General features: G+C 48.5%; 6 protein-coding genes across 6 annotated transcripts; 3 read left to right on the top strand and 3 right to left on the bottom strand.

Annotated features, from left to right (window-relative positions):
- Positions 1-42: 42 nt before the first annotated feature.
- CTRU02_213449 (uncharacterized protein) lies at positions 43-1295 on the top strand (the record flags this gene model as incomplete). The annotated part of the gene is made up of 5 exons (XM_036731679.1): positions 43-79; positions 157-211; positions 264-776; positions 836-1168; positions 1220-1295. 5 exons carry the CDS (start codon positions 43-45, stop codon positions 1293-1295), a joined length of 1014 nt encoding a protein of 337 aa, XP_036576678.1.
- Positions 1296-1860: 565 nt separating this feature from the next.
- On the bottom strand, positions 1861-3564 carry CTRU02_213448 (amino acid permease; the record flags this gene model as incomplete). Its single annotated transcript, XM_036731678.1, has 1 exon — positions 1861-3564. One exon carries the CDS (start codon positions 3562-3564, stop codon positions 1861-1863), a length of 1704 nt encoding a protein of 567 aa, XP_036576677.1.
- A 5600-nt stretch (positions 3565-9164) lies between these two features.
- CTRU02_213447 (cycloheximide resistance protein) lies at positions 9165-10787 on the bottom strand (the record flags this gene model as incomplete). The annotated part of the gene is made up of 4 exons (XM_070206054.1): positions 9165-9419; positions 9472-9642; positions 9707-10499; positions 10588-10787. 4 exons carry the CDS (start codon positions 10785-10787, stop codon positions 9165-9167), a joined length of 1419 nt encoding a protein of 472 aa, XP_070060447.1.
- Positions 10788-11597: 810 nt separating this feature from the next.
- CTRU02_213446 (short-chain dehydrogenase reductase sdr) lies at positions 11598-12630 on the bottom strand (the record flags this gene model as incomplete). The annotated part of the gene is made up of 4 exons (XM_036731676.1): positions 11598-11805; positions 11859-12182; positions 12231-12308; positions 12374-12630. The coding sequence occupies 4 exons, from the start codon at positions 12628-12630 to the stop codon at positions 11598-11600; spliced, it is 867 nt and encodes a 288-aa protein (XP_036576675.1).
- A 797-nt stretch (positions 12631-13427) lies between these two features.
- On the top strand, positions 13428-15639 carry CTRU02_213445 (dihydroxyacetone synthase; the record flags this gene model as incomplete). The annotated part of the gene is made up of 3 exons (XM_036731675.1): positions 13428-13677; positions 13736-14886; positions 14938-15639. 3 exons carry the CDS (start codon positions 13428-13430, stop codon positions 15637-15639), a joined length of 2103 nt encoding a protein of 700 aa, XP_036576674.1.
- Positions 15640-16600: 961 nt separating this feature from the next.
- Positions 16601-18403, top strand: CTRU02_213444 (monooxygenase; the record flags this gene model as incomplete). The annotated part of the gene is made up of 3 exons (XM_036731674.1): positions 16601-16767; positions 16827-16921; positions 16971-18403. The coding sequence occupies 3 exons, from the start codon at positions 16601-16603 to the stop codon at positions 18401-18403; spliced, it is 1695 nt and encodes a 564-aa protein (XP_036576673.1).
- Between the last annotated feature and the right edge of the window lie 49 nt (positions 18404-18452).

Below are 18452 nucleotides of genomic sequence, written 5' to 3'. Positions count from 1 at the left end.
CAACATCCTCATTCGCAAAGAATACCCGTCGATTTGCCCGTCATGACCAGCGCAGTGTTTAGAATTTTTAACCCCAAAGGTAAGTATGGACCATCGGTGTTTTTCTATTGAAAAATATACGTTTCTTGTGCCGACCTTACTGAATTTTTGACTCAGGTCCGAAAGAGGACGCCACTGGCAAACGCCGCGCTCAACTGAGACGGGCTCAAAAGTATGTTGGGGTCTGTTCCGTCAAGAGAAGGGACGCGTGTTGACAAACCAAGGTCTTATCGAGATCGCAAAGAAATTTACACAAAATCACTAGAAGTAGAGCTTGCACAAACGAGAGCTAGAGAGGCTGATCTGTCTCGAGAATGCGAGCACCTGCGCAACACCATCCAAGAGCTTTCTCATCTCATGTCTCATCATGGGATCAGCACCCCAGCCGGTTTGGTGTCAGAAAGTCCCAAGGAAGCCCATCTCTGGTCGAGGGCTTCGACTGCTGTTTCCCCTCACTCAGTAGCCGATGAAACTGGCGCAAGTCCTTCGAATAACGAACACAACGCCGCGCCAGAACCTCGAACAGACAATCCATTGGGTCAAGTCACAACATTGAGTGCCAAAGTCGATGACGGGACCACTGCTGTCATGGTCCCGCCCTTTGAGATTATCACTTCAAGAGAGTTATTGAACAATCAATTTACAGCGACAACGGAAACGTTACGTTTCCAGGCAAATGGCGCCACTCGGGTTTGCGAGCTTGACGCGGTTGCTGTCGGCATGGAATTTGTTTTGACGTAAATATTCAGCATTTTGCGAGACGGCAAATGTTCATTGCTGACTTTTACCTGTTCAGGATTGAGAGACCCTGCCTTGACCACCTCCATGGCGACCCTGAGAAACCGGAAAAGCCAAACGGCCACGCATTAACAGCCTCGGCGCAGCTCTATGCTGTCGCACCAGACTTTACGGGAGTAACTAATTACCAGCGTTGGGCATCGCAGGAAGCAGCCCCAATAGAGTTGCTGAGCCGACTGCTATCTCTTTCGTCGAACTTGTGCGCAGACGACGAACTTACACCAGCCCAAGCATGGAACCATGTCAGAGGCCAGCCACAATTCGGTGGGCTTGATATAAGGAAGTGCCAAGCGCTCGCTAATAAACTACGGGAAGCAGTGAAATGTCACGGGTGCGTTCTTATCCTTTATGCTTCAGTGGACATCTGTGCTAACTTTTCCAGATTCGGGGCCGTCATTGATCGAAAAACATTTGATAGCTTGGTGTTTGATGCGTTAATTCTTGGGCAGGACTTCTAGAACTGTGGCGGTACCAATGATTTGGCTGTGTTTGATGTCCTATGAGCTAGGTATGTTTAATAAGCACGGCAATGGAAGCTGCTTTTATAATGAATCAATCACTGCGGAAACACAACTTGAAGCTTGATCGTACTTCGCAAAGGAAATCCCGTATACGCATAAATTCTTGCAGACGAATGATGTAGCCTTCCCCGCTAGCATTTTCTTCATTGCTTTAACCAAAGAAACTGACAACATGCCATGGTCGGCGGTGCAGGCTCTTTTGGTTATTTAGTTCGACCCGGGCGGGTTGATAGTAGCTTGGAATATTGTTTAGTTGTCACAGAATGTCTCTGCATATTTAGTCAAAATCAGCGATTGGCACCAGACAGCCAAATGGTAATATGGGTCGCACCGGATCACCTTAGGCATATTGCGTACAACACTTCCCGTTTGATGACAATTGACCAGGACATTATCGCGGACAAAAGTATATGCGATCAAGGTATTTTTTGAGCTTTGACATTGCTACTACTGTCCAAGACTTGAATATATAATCGGACCCCTTAGGCTTCATCCCCCTTGTTTATGGAGCGTCTTCAGATACACCCTTATTTTTCTTCCAACCAAATATCTTTCGAACCTCGTCTCGGAATCGGGTCGGTGGTTCTGTGAACTGCGCTTCGTATGCGTCGATGATGGGTTTGTCCCAGATAAGGTCGGCCTCGGATGATCGAACGAACTTGGTTCTCTTGAACAGCTTCCACGTCGTGAAGGTGATGATGCCGACAAAGATCATCAGGTAGTACGAGAAGAAGGTCAGAGTGTCCCATCGACCGGGAAGGAAGGTAGTATATCCAAAGGTGGTAACCATGAAGGTCATCCACACGATGCCGATGTATGCGCAGTAGGGCTGGAAGTAGCCATAGTATGGTAGGTTTCTCCTAATAAGGCCCTGAGCATTGCATGCGCGGTAGAAGAAGACATAAATGACGGAGATGACGACATAGTTAAGCAGCTGCGCGGCTTGGGTCAAACTCTGTAGCCAGGTAACAACCTGTGCCGTGTTGTTTGACACCTGCAAGAAGGACAGCAGCGGGAAGAGCATAACAATTGCGAACGCGTAGATCGGGATACCGTTCTTCAGGCACTTCTTGAAGATGCCGGGGGCTTGACCGTCGAGGGCGAGGCCGTAGAGACTTCGCATGGCGCAGTAAGTGTAGGCATTACCAGCGCTGAAGATACTGGTGCAGAGAAGGGCGTTGATGACGTGAGGAAGAACACCGATACCCATGTTCTGAAGCGCAATGACATACGGCGAACCGTCGGCAGTTCCAGCTCCTGCGTTGGCTAGTTTCTTGTCGTTGTAGGGAACGACAATACCAATGGCGATGGCGCTGCCAATGAAGAAAACGCCAAATCGCCAGTAGACTGTCTTGAAACCCTGCTTGAGGTAGGTGCGAGGACGCTGGGCCTCACCAGCCACCATAGATATGTATTCCGGACCAACAACGGTGAAACCGGCAGAGTATATGGCGGCGAGCAATCCCTGGAAGCGACCGAGGTCGCCAGTGTTGATGTAGGTTGCAAAAGCACCGGGATCCTTCCACGTACGAAAGCCGTAGGCGTCACGTTGGGGGTTGCCACCAACCATGGTGATGAAGGTGAAACAAAATGCGATAACGATCAGTAGGATCTTGCCGCTGGCTAACCAAAATTCGGCTTCTCCAAACCACTTGACGGCGACGACGTTCAGAAGCGCATACAGTACGATACACGCGACACAAACGGCGGCAACAGGGATATCGTCGCGCCAGAAGGTGAGGACCAGGTTGAGGGCGGAGATTTCGAATGGGATGAGAAAGGCTTCGTAGAGGAAGAAGTTCCAGCCGGACATGAAGCCAAAGGCCTCGTCCACCCACTTGCCAGCCATGCGGATGAAGGAACCAGTGACAGGCATATATACACACATTTCTGCCAGGCAATTGTTCACCATACCGACCATGACGGAGTGGATGATGTAGCCGATTAACAAGCTGGCCGGGCCGCCACGCTGGAGACCGGTTCCGATACTGACGAAAAGGGCTGTACCAATGGAACCGCCGATGGCGATAAGCTGAATGTGTCGGTTCGTCAAGTGGCGCTGAAGCTGGTCGGAATTTTGGCGATCACCACGGCCCACAGAGCTCTCGCGCATGGAATTGGAGATGGAGCCGCGCTTCTCGTTCTCATGACTGCGACCGCGGTCGAGGGCGTTGATGTCGCCTTTATCTTCATGTTTCGCCGCCATTTTGGGAGCGCAGGCGTGAAGCCCGAAAGAAGAGGAGAATGGGTGAAGATGATGAAGAAAGGTAGAAGGTAGAGAGAGTATATCTGGTAGGTTGTGGTAACCAGAAGGTTGATTTGGGTGTAAGCTCCGTAGCCCAATTGGCACAGCAGTGCACTACCAGGGGAGGATGAGGAGAAGGGGATTGAGCATGTGCTTCTTCATTTGGCGGCAAGAGAGAGGCAGGGGAAGCGGCAGCATATATACAAAAGAGCAAAAATAAAGGGCGAGAGAACTGGGAAGTAAAAGTAACCAAGGCACGGGGGGGTACACGGCACGAACGGTCGGAACGGGGAGGGCCCTCAACGGCCAACGGCAGGCTCATTCTCCAGCGTACGGTTCCGCGGCGGTGGTCCACTTTCAGACCCTTAAAAGGACTTGGAAGCCAATTAGGAGACAGATAGAGACAGAGTGAGGGAAAACAAAATACGTATCTTCATTCCAAGACGAGGGGAACGTACTCGTTTTGAGATAGCCTACACGTACAGGAGGAAGAATACGCTACTATACTTTAGCCAAGATACTACTATCCGCAAGAACACCCGCCGCGGAGGTGGAGTCTCTTTTTTTTTGTCCCTTTTTTTTGCCATGGGCACAACCAGGCTGTCTGGGCCAGGGATGGCTTGATAAGAGGACGGGGTTGGGTGGTGTGGCAGGGGTTCAGCAGCAAGAGCAAGAAAAATGTGGCGATGGACTCAGATATGACAGTACAACTGGCTGAAGAGACAGAGACAGGGCACGCCAAGCTTGTGATACCCAACACTAATCACAGTGTAGCTAGTGGTTAGTTCGCAGAACCCTCCCCCCCAAAGACACACCGGCTTACACTTCTCAGTACCAGTGTGTTTGGCCCAAGACGATACATGGTAATTGTGGGCTGACGTGCTCTACTCGTTTTGCCCAAAGCAAATTAGACTGGTCTGCATCTCCCTGCGCTGCGGAGTGCACAGAGTTTCAATTACCCCACACAACATCGTCATCTTCAGGGATTCCCTGAATATGTTGCAGACGCTGCAAGCGACCTGATTGAACAGACTGGGGGCCTGGAGCCAGCCGTGTCATTGTCGTTACGACGGTAGAGGCATTGTCTAGTTTGGAGGACTTCTCCAGCCCATCACGTGTCGCTGCTGGCCATGGATGTGTCTAGCAACTGTCATAATAGTAATGTCCCTAGTTTACATCTGAGTTCGTCGACATGTTTCATTCAAGGTATCAGCGGGGCTGCCAATAATACTCCAGCGAGTTCTCTCTGAGGTTGAAAATATCTAATTCACTCCATCGGTATTTGTTGCGATGATCGGCAGTGCGATCTTGGACGAGAGCGGAAAATCAATTGATCACGTTGCTTGGTTGCCTCAATGCGACCGCCTAAGTGGCTAAAGAGCAATCCCAAGCAACGCTTGCCCATACAAGCTTGCTTGTCTCTCGGGAGAGGCGTCGGCGCGGCCAGTCTTCTGGTTGGAGTCAACTACTTCCCAATGTCTCATTGCAGAAGGCTTGCTTGTGCCGTCTTGGTTAGTTGCCCAGCAGTGAGGCACACCTCGCTGACTCCGACAGAGTGCGCGACTTCTCAACACGAGCCAAGGGATTGGATGAAATGCATGGAAGTGGATTCAGGGCCTACTAGAGGTCTCTTGGTTTTGCAGCTAATACAGTTGAACCTGTGGCAATGTGCTTCGTACATAGTAAACCATGAACGTGGGGTTGTTCCGCTGATTAGATTCAGAAGCCATGGTCGTTGGTTGGACAGCGAATACCTTGTATCAACAGGGGGTCCCGGCGAACATTTGCAGCAACCCAAGTGCCAAAGTGCCTGAGTGCGGCATGCCTGCTGCCATGCTGACGCCGCCGAGGCCCATGCCGGCCTGCCGGACATACGGGATACTTATTCGGCGGCTTGGTACCACATCGCCTGGGCAGACCGAACCCCACTTTGTGGTGCAGAGAGCAGGGGAAATCAGAGATAAGGTAGAGACGATTTCCCGCAGCATTTTATCCTACAACGCGCCGCATTGTTGAGACGACCATGAGGTTAGGATGACAAGAGATACCGAAATAAATGCGTGTACACAATCCTTCTGACAATCAGCTCGTCTCTACGTGCCCCTTGTGTCGAAGTTTCCCGGGCCATGCCACCTTGAACGGTTTGCCGAGCTAGGATTATCTGTCGCCTCGCTCAGGCCCTGAGCGAAGGAGCAAGTTGGCATTTGCCGATGCATTGATGCAACCAGTAGACGCAGTATAAACGCCAGCATTCTGGAAACGCATCATTTCCCGGCAAGGTTGCCTCCAGACTGCCGCGCCTCCTTCAGCTCCTCAAGATGGGCTACCAAGTTCGCTTGGAAACCTGCTGCTGGCCAAAATTTCAACCCTTTGCCATCACACCCTTGCGGGAACAGTGGACACCCCCAAATTCTGTGACCAATTAGCGGCGTGAAAGCATCCCCTGCGCCTTGGAATGTTGGATTCGCCTTTGATGACAGTGGAATGAAAGCTCGCAGGTCTGGCTAGGCCAAAGGCGGACCAAGACCCCAGACAAGTGCAACTTGTCCGTTGAGACCCTGTTCCTCCCAAGAGCCTCGCTGAGCTGATGTGCGAGAATGTCACGCGACGTATGATATGTGGTTGGCAACCAAACATGGAGGGAACGGCACCCCTAAGCTTGACGCTGCGGCGGAACCGAAAAAAAATCGGTCTGGACGCAATTGACTCTGGAAAGTCGACGATCTCACGCTAAAGCGGACCTAGATAATTTCCCGACCAACAAAAGTCAAAGCTGGCATTATGAGCCAGCGGCTAAGGGTATTGATGTCTCTGCTAAAAGATGCTGGACTCACCTTACATCCTTAACACCTCCCACGTTCTACTACCCGTGCACCCGTGGTAATAGTACGCTTCTGTCTGCGGAGTCGGATCAACTGGTTTGACAGGGAGAAAGCTGAGGGGGCGGGGAAGGCAAATATGCCAAGATAGCTGACCGTCTGGGGCGCAGGGGCACTAACGCAAAACAGTGGTAGAACGCAATAAAGAAATGACAGATATGACGTCAAGGAGGCATTGGAAGTTATTTTATCTCGTTACGTAAAGACCTTAATTCTATCGTCCCTGATATTTACAATAGTATGAAATCCATAGGAGCGTATGTATTCAGCACACACCTACTGGCAACTATTGGTGACAGGTCTATCTGTTGTGGGGCCGCCTGTACGGAGTACACTAAGTCGCACTAACCCACGGTCAGAGATCGGTCTACACGGCGTGTCATACCGACCGATCGCGCACCGGCCTTCCTGATGGAGCAATCACGTGAACGGCGAACGGAGCCAACTCCGTTGATAAACAAGCTTTTAGAGTTGACATGGAAGCAATGATAGTAAATACTTGGGGGATAATCTGTGTCGATAACCACCATCACTTCTCACACCGAACACCACCCATGCGTTTCATCGCCGAAAAGACTAGCGCCATATCACCCATACATCCAATCAGTACCTCCAGATTCCTAATGAACCAGCCAACCCCCCCGCACCCTGTCCCGCTTGCCCGCCTGACCGCCTATCAGACATCCTGCTCATCAAGTATGTTGGAGGACAACTTGGCGTCAACTGACTGCACATGGGTGCCAGCTTCGGAGATAACTCGTTTTCATGCTTAGAGGCGCAGCCGGAGATGTAATCGCCGAACCGATAACATGTACATCACCATCCATCAACTCAACAACATACATCTTCATGATACTTTGGAACTAGGCTTAACTGTTTAAAGGGGGACATGGTGGGCAATCCACTCTTACATCTTCAAGTACTCATACAGGTTAGCGTCTCCTTCATTGAGCCGTATGCCGCTTCACAGCGGGGCTCAATCCCGTCAAATCCGAGAAAACATCCCGACCTCCATCCGATGTCGATTTCATGTCGATTCCGTGGCGACAAGGTTTCTAAACTTCGCTCTTGCTTCATGGAAAACCTTTACCGTCTTATGAAGTCTGAACCTGTAAGTTTCTCGGGGACATATTCGTGATATTAGCTATCAGCATAACCGAACAGCTAGACTGGCGTATATCAACAACCTCATGTTCTCAATAACGGATTAGTATTAAAACGCACGATAGATTTACTAAGCTAAACCATTATCGTAGTATGGCCCATGTTCACCTTAAGTAGTAAAACAGCAAAAACCCGGGCTAGCGTAGTACACGGAGTTGAAACCCTATGTAGCTCCATACTAGGTGAAAGTAGCCTTTAGGCAAGAACACCAAGAACAGAGTCAAGTGCGGAGGACGTACCAGAAACATGGTTCAAAAGTATAGCAGCACTTAAAGCCGAAACAACCGAGGTTGCTCGTCTCAATCATGGATAAAGAACAAGATAATTGATCCCTAAACCTCTTTTTGGCACACAGCCCATCTACCCCTGGATTGCGAACCAAATCGGTAAGTAAAAAGTCACAGATGACCACGCAAGTCGGGCCTCTAGAAACAGGGGTCCTCGCTCCAACCAGTCTATAGCCCAAGCAGGAAGAGTCCGATTACCCCATACCATCTGACCAATGTTCGGCGCCCCAGACGACCCGACTCGCATCCAGTAGTCCCAACCCCACACATGCTGATCAGGATCGGCGAGCAGTAAATCCACGCGTCGGCACTCATACGTCCTGCAAGGTACATGGTTATTGATCAGCTGACATGGCAATATTTAGCGCCCATGGGGGCTTAGAAGACGCTGACATAACATGAGGCCAGTAACCGCATGGATTTTCATGCCGGTGCCAAGGTGGAAGCAATCCGCGAGATGCAGTGAGTCCCAAACCCTGCTAAAGGTTTTCTCCGTACATCGGCCAGAAAAGAGACGGTATGAGAAACGGATCCCAGGGATTTAGAATAACAATCTGCCCGAGTGGTGAATCCAACTACGCTGTATTAAAAGACCAACCAATGATTGGTAGTTGTGAAACCCATCTTAGATACAATATTCATATGTTCTAAAAAGTCATCGGAACCAATATTCTGCCACATGCTAGTATAAACATTTATCAATTCCCCACGGTCACTCCAACAGCTTGGTTTACCTGGGGCTGACACTGAGTCTTTGGAAGGCAAACCACTTAGCAAGAGATGATATAAATCTTTGAACAATCAGCCTGCTACGCTCTCGAGCATATGGATTGCACAGAAGCTAAGCGCTACTAAGACAGTGTGGTCATTATTGTGCCATGAGAACAAGTATGTTCTCCCAGTCCATTTTGAGCACTAACACCGTGCTTCTAGATATACATATCGTTAAAGAGGTTGAAGCACGCTGCATATTAATACTTACTGCGAGAATTGAGATCCTTAAATGTGTGTCAGTCCTGTTGTTTCGTGATCTTGTGGATTCGGGTTTGTTTTAATAGATAATAAACTACAAGATGGGCAAGGTCCATGTTCTTGCCCGCGCTCTAGATCTATTAAAAATAACCATTTCTTAATTTCTTCTTCTCCTCTACTTCGATTTCAAGTCCGATTTACTCAATTCGATAGTTCCACTGCTCGGGAAAGCAATCTTTCCGGCTCTCTTTCAAGGGTTTCAAAGCTCCATCTTGAAGAGTCGTGATTCGCGGATTCTCTCGCCATACATGTAGAGAATAAATGGCAAAGGAAGAAATGCAAGAGAAATAAACCCAAGGACCGAATTGCCCCAGCCTACTCCTAGGGCGTCAAATATGGCGCCACCAGCCAGGGGCAGCAGAGCTCCGAGAAGACAGCGAAGGATGGCACTTGCAGCTATCACCGAGGCGGAATAGACCGTATATGCGTCTACAAGATACGTAGCGATGGTCGTCTGTACGAAGTATTGATTAATTTTGCAACTGCCAAGACTTGAGAGAACTCACGTATGCAATCACAATGCCGATGCCTGTGAAGGTGGTCCCGATTATAGGCACAAACCAATGGACCTTGTACTCAGCTGTCCATCCGTACCAGAAAAGACCAATAGGCACAAAAACGGCACCGACAACCAATATGGGCAGTCGATACTCAGACTTAACCACGCCTCCGTTCTTCTTTGTCAAGTGGGCAGACCAACGGTCAGAGACAGCACCGCAAAACAAAAGGCCAATGATGAACCCAGCCAAGCCCGATGGATGTCAGCCCGGAGGCTCCGCTATGGAAGCCGTATTGGTCCTTGAAGATACGAGGGAAAGTGGTGAAGCAGAGGTAGGCATAGCTGAACACGGTGGCGGCATGGATCGACATCAAGAATACGATGGGAGATATCAGCATCTTGAGTGGGCGCAGTATGGCGAATTTGAACAGCTGTCTGGGGGTCTTGTTTGTATCCAGGGCCGACCGCAGGTTCTGATTCCCTGTGCTTTTGCGCAATTTTGCCGTCTTTTTCTTTAGGATCGCGTACGGATAAGACTCGTTTAAGAAAAGGATGACGAGGACGGTCATGACACCCGACGCAATGGCTATAAGCCAAAAATTCCATCGCCAGCCTGCCGCCGGCGTCAAATAACCACCGATAATGGGCCCGATGGTCGGTCCAAAGACCGGGCCCATAACGTACGCAGACATCGCAGTCCCGCGCTTTTCACGCACGATCATGTCCGCGATAGAGCTGGCGCCCAGCGTGCCCGCACATGACCCAGCAATGCCGGCCAGCAGACGGTACGCTACCAGGGAGCTGAAGCTATTCGCTGCCGCGCAGGCGACATTGAAAACAGTGAACAGAAAAGTACAAGTTCGGAACATGATTGCACGCCCGTACAGCTCTGACAGAGGCGCGATAAGGATAGGGCCGAACGCGAATCCGAGAAGATAGATGGTTGTCATGAGCGCCCCTAGCGCCTCATCTGTCGTGCCAAAATGCTGCATGATGTTAGCTGCTGCACCTGCGCTGATGGTGGAACCGATAGGCCTAGGATAGAGAGCAAATTGCATCAGCTCTGGCACCCTAGACGAAATTCGCGAGTAAATAATCGGAATAGGTTGCACAGGAATCTTACGAGAGCAATGCGGTGAGAGACACAATGACGATGGTTGTTTTCCTGGTCGTCGACCAGTTAAGCGGGTTCTCTGGGTCATTGGGGCCATCAAAGTCAACAATATTTGGATCCTGAGGTGCTTCTTCTTCCACGCCGCTCTTTTCCTGTTCCAAGGCTCTCTGAGCAGACAAGCATTCGGCATCGGTTTCTTGCCGGGACATTGTGAATCCAGTGTACTGTGGTTGAAGATCTATGGATTGACCCAGTCTGAACTCGCTCGGGAGCGACCAGCACGTATCGTCACAGTAAACTTTGCAAGAGCTGCTCTGGCGTTAAGAATACCTATGGCTTGCCCCCGATATCACAATCTAGTGATTCTGGCTTTTTGATGGATTTTATTGTTGAGGTGAGGAAATAGTCAATTGTTGAAATGATTTATTTCCGGGTAGATATATAGGTACGTCCAGTAATATCTGGCGAGCGCAAAGCACGACAGGGCACCTCATCAGCGAAAAGCCCAGCCACCTTCCTAAATAGGTTATGTCTGTGATTGGCGGTGAGGTACGCGTATGACAGAGCATCTTTTGGCTGGCTGGCTGGCTATCTTTGATGGTGTTACACTGAAAATACCTGGAGATACTTCGTACTAACAGACGGTTCAAAGCCGAATCCCTCAGCTTTGGTTGTAAACCTGTATCGTCACGCTCTGGTTCTTAGCTGTAAATTGTCTCAGACAGAGCCGGCTCGTTCCGACGCTCTGCTAGAAGAGACCTAGAATGTCATAGGGTACTGAAAGGGTAGTGGCTATGCTATGCTGGGATCGGCATCCTAGATGCAAACATCTACATTCATTCTGCAATATATCTTGAAAGCTTTGGCAAAGTCAACGACAGATGTCGAGTAATAATTTCTTTGGCGCACTCTTAAACATCCAAAGCATTTTGGGGCTCATGGCAACTTGCGGTAGTTTGTTGATTGCGATACTAATTCTTCCCATTATATTACTTGCGTTTGCGTGCGGTTAAGATTTTCTACATCAACCTGCCTGCATGGATACCCCCTGTAATCAAAATATCGTCCGAAGTATGATATGCGCTTGCATTTGAAAGAAGATACACTACCGGGACTTTGAGGTCAGTTCTGTCGCCCATTCGACGCATAGGCGGCTCATTATGCATGATCTCTCCAAGCCAAGGGTTGCGAGTACACAAATCCAGAGTCATGTCTGTGGCCATATATCTGCACACCATATTAATACAAAAACTGTTAACCCCAAAGCAAGGGCACCTTACCCGGGTGAAATACTGTTCACACGAATACCGACTGCAGCTAGCTCCACACCAAGCGCCTTAGCTAATGACACCACTGCGCCTTTGCTAGAGCAATAGTCACTTGTTGTTTGACCCTTGCTCGCTACATGCGCAGCAATAGAAGCAATCATGACAATTGAGCCTCCACGGGAATTGAACTCTGTCGGCTCTTGCTTCACCATTTGTGCGGCAGCCAGTTGAGCAGCGAAGTAAGTTCCAAGGACATTGATGCTGATGCACCTAGCTACAGATTCAGGGTTTCGCTGCAAGAAGGGTTCATCGGGACAAATTCCCGCAGCAGTGACACTAAAACCAGTCAGGCATCAGGCTTTTGCAAGGTGAGAACCGACCTACAGTCCGTCGATGCGGCCGAAGTCTTCAACAATACCATCAAAAGTCTGTTTGAGGACCTCAAAATTCGTTACATCGCTCCTGAAGGTGAGGTTAAGCTAAATTGACTAGTGCATGCGCCTTGGACCTTCCCAGTAAGAGCTAACCTGTAGTATTTGAGCTTTATATCGTGCTCTTTCTGAATTTGGTAGAAGTGCTCGTGAGGCTCCTGAGCTGCATCAAGGATGGCGACGTTGCCCCCAACTTCAGCGACTGCCAGTGCGAATGCCAATCCTAGTCCTCGTGCCCCACCGGTTATGACAACGGTTCGTCCCTTGAGGGATAACAAGTTATGGACAGAATTAGCCAAGTATCGATTAACATCTGCTGAAGGATGGAATTGATCTTTGTTGTTGGACGTCATGTTACTATTTGAAGGGTCAGACTGCGAAACCGGTTCATGTAAGAGTCAAAGTACTTCGAAGGAGCTAGAACACTGGCAGTTAAAGGTAACAGAAAGGTTGATATAGGTACGTAGATGAGGGCAGCTCAGAGCCTGCATGCTATTTACCTTGTCTCAACCCATGTATAACTGATGATTAAGGGACCGGACCAGAATTTCCGCATTCAGAGATCTCTCATCAAGTATGCCTCAACACGGCATTACTAGATCGAGACTGTAGACCTCTTCACGACTCTTCCGTGACCTTTTTCACGGATTGGTTTGCAGGAGAATTCCGGGATTTCATTTTTGCTACTGTCCGCTCTAGATGTCAACAAAGCACAGATCTAAGCCGGAGCCTAACTCCCGATGCTTCCCACTCCGGATTTGAGATCCGAACAACAACCCCACCTATCAAATTAGTGCAATTCCATCGGAACATGGAACAAACTTGTGAAAATCGCATTTGGTAAACTTTGCCACGAAAATATAGATCCAATGCCTATCTTAAGGTAGCGCCTTACCAATTATCACTACCCGAGTATAGGATCTGCTGATATTTGTTTTTGAGATTTGCACCACTTCTTATCGTACTGAATTTCTGATTCGTGAAATTCTTTGTCCAGCATTCGCAATTCAATTGATCTCATTTTCGTGAAAGACTGACTTGGTCAGTTATACGCAAAATGTCGTCTTACAAAAACGGTATTCACACCACTTCCAAAAACGATCGAACTGATCCCAAGGCTACCATTGCAAACGGTACGCCTGTGAAATCAATGGAGGATAGACGCAATGGAAACAGCAACACCCAGCTCAAGGGGTGGAGGGAAACGCTGAACGATGATGATTTAGCCGTTCTTGCGTTACGCAATCTGATCTTCGACATTTGCAATCAAAACGGAGGAGGTCATGGTGGTTCGGCCGTTGGTATGGCCGCCATTGGTGTTGCCCTTTACAAGTATACGTTGCGTTATAATCCCAAGAATTCCGAATGGTTTGACCGGGACAGATTTGTGCTTTCCAACGGTCAGTAACCACTTTAGCATATATCACTGGCTGAAGCTTTGCTAATGGCATTATGAAGGTCATACTGCGATGTTTCTTTATGCTCTTAACCATCTGGTCGGTTACGAAAACTTTACCATGGACCAAATTAAGGGGTACGGAGGCGACAAGACAGGAGGGTACAAAACGATCTGTCACGCTCACCCAGAGATCGAAGTGCCTGGGGTGGAGGTTACAACAGGGCCATTGGGGCAAGGCATCGCCAATGCTGTGGGTCTCGCAATTGCCTCGAAGCACTTGGCATCCCGTTACAACAGACCTGGACTTGATGTGGTGCAATCGCGGATTTACTGTATGACTGGAGATGGTTGCCTCATGGAGGGAGTCGCTCTTGAGGCTATTTCTCTGGCCGGCAGTTTGCAACTGGACAACTTGGTGTTGCTTTATGATAACAACAAAGTCACCTGCGATGGACCACTTGATTGGATCAACACCGAGGACATAAACAGCAAGATGCGGTCATCAGGTTGGCATGTGCTTGAAATTGCTGACGGCAATCACGATGTGGAAGCGATGACCTCTGCACTGCGGTTCGCCAAATCGCTAAAAGGCAAGCCAATCTTTATCAACATTCGCACGGTGATTGGTTTGGGAACAAGCGTTGCTGGCACATTCAAAGCACACCATGGCGCTTTTGACCCTGAAAGTGTGGCAATTTCAAAGCAGTTGGCTGGTCAAGACCCGACTGTGACTCATTATATCCCTCCAAAATCCCTGGAGTACTTCCGAGAGAGGAAACTTCATGGCGAACAGATCGAACAAGAATGGAACGAATTGCTCCAGAAGTATAGATCTGTTTATCCAGAACTATCTTCAGAGTTCTTCAGAGCTAGAAGTGGAAGTCGCGGACCTGAGTGGCTGGAAGTCCTCAAAAGCTTGGATTCCAGCCAATTCAAGGGGACAGCCACTCGCGAGGTGAACGGAGCTTTGCTTGAACGACTATGGAAGGCCTGTCCAACGCTTTTCGGCGGAGGCGCTGATCTTGTCAATTCGAACAAAATTCCTTATCTCGATTCAGATGTTTTCCACCCATCAATCAGCTATTCTGGACGCTACATTCGATATGGAATTCGTGAACATGCCATGGCAGCGATTTCTAACGGATTGGCTGCTTATGGACCTGGCACCTTTTTGCCAATTACAGCCACATTTTTTATGTTTTATCTCTATGTAAGTCGGTTCTAGGAAACATTTCTTGTTTAGGAACTTACCTGTTAGTAGGCTGCACCTGGCGTTCGAATGGGTGCACTGAGTCACTTGCCTGTCATTCACATTGCAACCCACGACTCCTTTGCAGAGGGTCAAAATGGCCCGACGCATCAACCTGTCGAGTTGGATTCTCTATACCGCGCAATGCCAAACCTGACTTATATCCGGCCCTGCGATGCAGAAGAAACCATCGGGGCTTGGATGCTTGCATTGGGTAACCACCATGGGCCTACCATGTTGTCACTGGGAAGAGATCTCACTGGGCATGTGCCGTCAACAGATCGGACCAAGGTTCAAAAGGGTGCTTATGTTATCAAAGATGCGACGGGATTCAAACTTACTTTGGCCAGCTGTGGTACAAATCTTCATTATGCAGTCGCAGCTGCAGAGTCGCTATCGTCGTCGGGAATTCCGACACGCGTTGTCAGTTGTCCAAGCTTCAGTCACTTCGATCAGCAGGATAAAGCATATCATGACAGCGTGTTCCCTAAGGATGGGACACCAATTGTGAGTGTTGAAGAGTATGTTGCGACCACTTGGGCGAAGTATGTCACAGCCAGCATCGGCATGACCACATATGGTTATTCAGCCTCCAATGTGAGCAACTACGACCGATTTGAACTGGATAAGAAAGGAATCGTAAATCGAGTGTTGATATATTTGGATGACTTGGCCGGGACAAATGCTCGACTGGTAGGCTGGAAACAGATTTAGTTTAGACAGAATTCAAGGCTGAGCTTTCGTATCATTTTGGTAGTTTAAAGCTATTCAAGCGAACCTAATTCTACTCTACCAGTATTTCGGAGCGATCTACTCTTACATCTTAAAGTGATGAAGTATTTGAGACAAAGCAGTACATCAGTACATTCGAATAAAACAAGACATTAAAAAAGTGAAACTGATCTATTATGGCGAATAAAGCAATAGCTACAAATTGAGTTTACTTTTTTAATATAAAGACAACTTAATGGGATAACAGGAGACATTTATGGCATCTATACATAGAATCAAGGCTGAAAATCTCTAATCCATGATGAGTAGTTGGGCACGCTACTATTACGAGCACCCACTAAGTAACTCCTAGGTAATGCGAGGTTTTGAACGGTCCTGTACATAAGCGAACTTCGTTTTTATTTTGTAGGCCTACTCTTTCTTTTGTATTATCGATTGTTCTGCTGTGTGTCTAAACTGAGGTCTGCACACGTGGTATGGGGGCTCACTGTCTGGAAAGGCGTTGAAATTGGTAAGAGTGAGTTACTTAGTGACTTGGAGTCGGAGTGTAAATCCCGACTTGGCAGTGTAGTTGTAGGCGTACTACTCGGAATCGCAAATCCCTAAGATCTGTCGGAGCTAAGCATCCGATGACCACCGTTGGCTAGTTCCGTAGTAATAGTTCCCGAAAAAATGCCAAGATCAGGATGTACGAAGCTCATTGCCGGGATACAAGCAGCGGCAAAACACACTCTCTTATTGACATATAGCTTTTTCCGGCAGCTTTCAGCTGCGCTACATGCATTTAAATCTATTCCGTAATTGGTAGAAGCCATCATTAAGGATCGCAGTCAAAGCTCCTTCCAACGATTTCGCCTCCCAAGCTTTAGGACTTTACCCAAAGGTTTTATAACACAATCCAATCTGTCCAGTTTGACGAAACTTTTACCACAGGACGCACACTATGTCTCAATATGCTAAAGCGCTAAACGCCGTCATAATCGGCGCTGGGCCGTCTGGCATTGCCATGGCGTACCGTTTGAAGCATGAGCTAGGCTTCGAGGATTTCACCATCTACGAAAAGCTTGACGGCGTGGGGGGAACATGGAGGACCAACACGTATCCAGGATGGTAAGTTCTCCCTACCACATGTTATCCAGTATCAAAGGGTCTAATATTCGCGCTCTCAGCGGATGTGATCTGAAATCACACTTATATTCATTCAGTTTCAATTTGAATCCAAATTGGTCAAAAGAGCTTTGCGAACAGGCAGAGATTCTCCAATGTAAGTGCACACGTGATTAGACTGCCGGATACAGACTGATCCATTCCAGACATGGAAGACACCTGCACCAAGTTTGACTTGCACAAGCATGTACAATGCCGTGTGGAATGTATTGGAGCGAATTGGCACAATGACCTTGATAAATGGGAAGTTACCTTGAAAGACCTCAAGACTGGGATTGTCTACTCTCGTTACGCTTCGGTGTTGGTCTCTGCGGTTGGTGCTATATCGTTTCCCCGTGACGTGAAGTTCACAGGGATGGAAAAGTTTCAGGGCGCCATGTTCCACACTGCACGATGGGATCACAGTGTCGACTACAGGAACAAGAAGATTGCAATCATTGGCAACGGTTGTAGCGCGGCACAAGTTATACCGGCCTTGGCCAAACACGCAGCTCTTGTTAAGCAGTATGCCAGAAGCGGGCAATGGTTTCATTCTCGGCCAAACCGACAATACACAGAAACCGATAAATTCATGTTTCGATGGGTGCCATTTTGGATGCGTTGGCTTAGGCTTCAGATCTTTCTGGATGCAGACGAGGAGACGACTACTTATTTTCCAACTCCCAAGGGTCTGAAAGCACGACTTGAAGCAGAAGATGAATCCACGAGATACATCCAGTCCGTTGCGCCCAAAAAATACTGGGATTATATCATCCCAAAATTTCCACTGGGATGCAAGCGTCGGATATTCGATCCTGGTTACCTTGAAAGTCTCAATCTCCCGAATGTTGAGCTGATTCCGCAGGGGATTAAAGAAATAACCGAGACCGGTATCATTAGCTCCTCTGGGGTCAAAGATGATTTTGACATAATTGTCTTAGCGACAGGCTTTCAAGTTTCCCAATTCCTGACGCCAATGAACATTATCGGCACTACTGGTGTTTCCCTCCATGAACAATGGAAGGAGTGTCGTGGTGCACAAGCGTATCTTGGAACGCATGTTCACAACTTTCCGAACCTCGCTATTCTTTTCGGTCCTAATACTTTCCCAGCCAACAATTCGGCCCTCTTCGCCTGCGAAACCCAGGTTGATTATGCCATCAAATCACTTTTCAAACCATTGATTGATCGCAGAGCATCTGTCATTGAGGTCAAGCAGGCTGCTGAGGACCGTGAGACGAATGCGATTCATAAATCTCTGGCTGATACCGTTTTTTCCGGAGACTGTTCCAATTGGTACATCGGAGACTATGGCAGAAATGCTGCGTCTTGGCCTGGCTTAGCTAGGTCGTTCTGGTTCAAAACTTATTTTCCTGACTGGGCTGCCTTCAATATGACTGGTGGAAATTTCCTCTGGCCTCTTTTCACGGTCTACCGCTGGTCAAGAACTTTGTCACCTATGATAACGGTCTTCTTAACTGTAACTGTTGTAGCGGCTGTGGGCCAACACTATGGGATGACAGGAGGCTATGCCATGGTCAGCTACCTGAGAAAGACATTGAGCCTGGGGAATTTGAGCGCCCTGCGCTTGGTCGAATGAATGAGGTTAAATCGATCAGGTTTTGTTGTGTAGCACTATCTCCCGCAAA

This window comes from Colletotrichum truncatum (assembly GCF_014235925.2).
Source record: "Colletotrichum truncatum strain CMES1059 chromosome Unknown Contig_0009, whole genome shotgun sequence".
NCBI lineage: Eukaryota > Fungi > Ascomycota > Sordariomycetes > Glomerellales > Glomerellaceae > Colletotrichum > Colletotrichum truncatum.
This window is presented reverse-complemented; position numbering and strand designations above follow the sequence as displayed.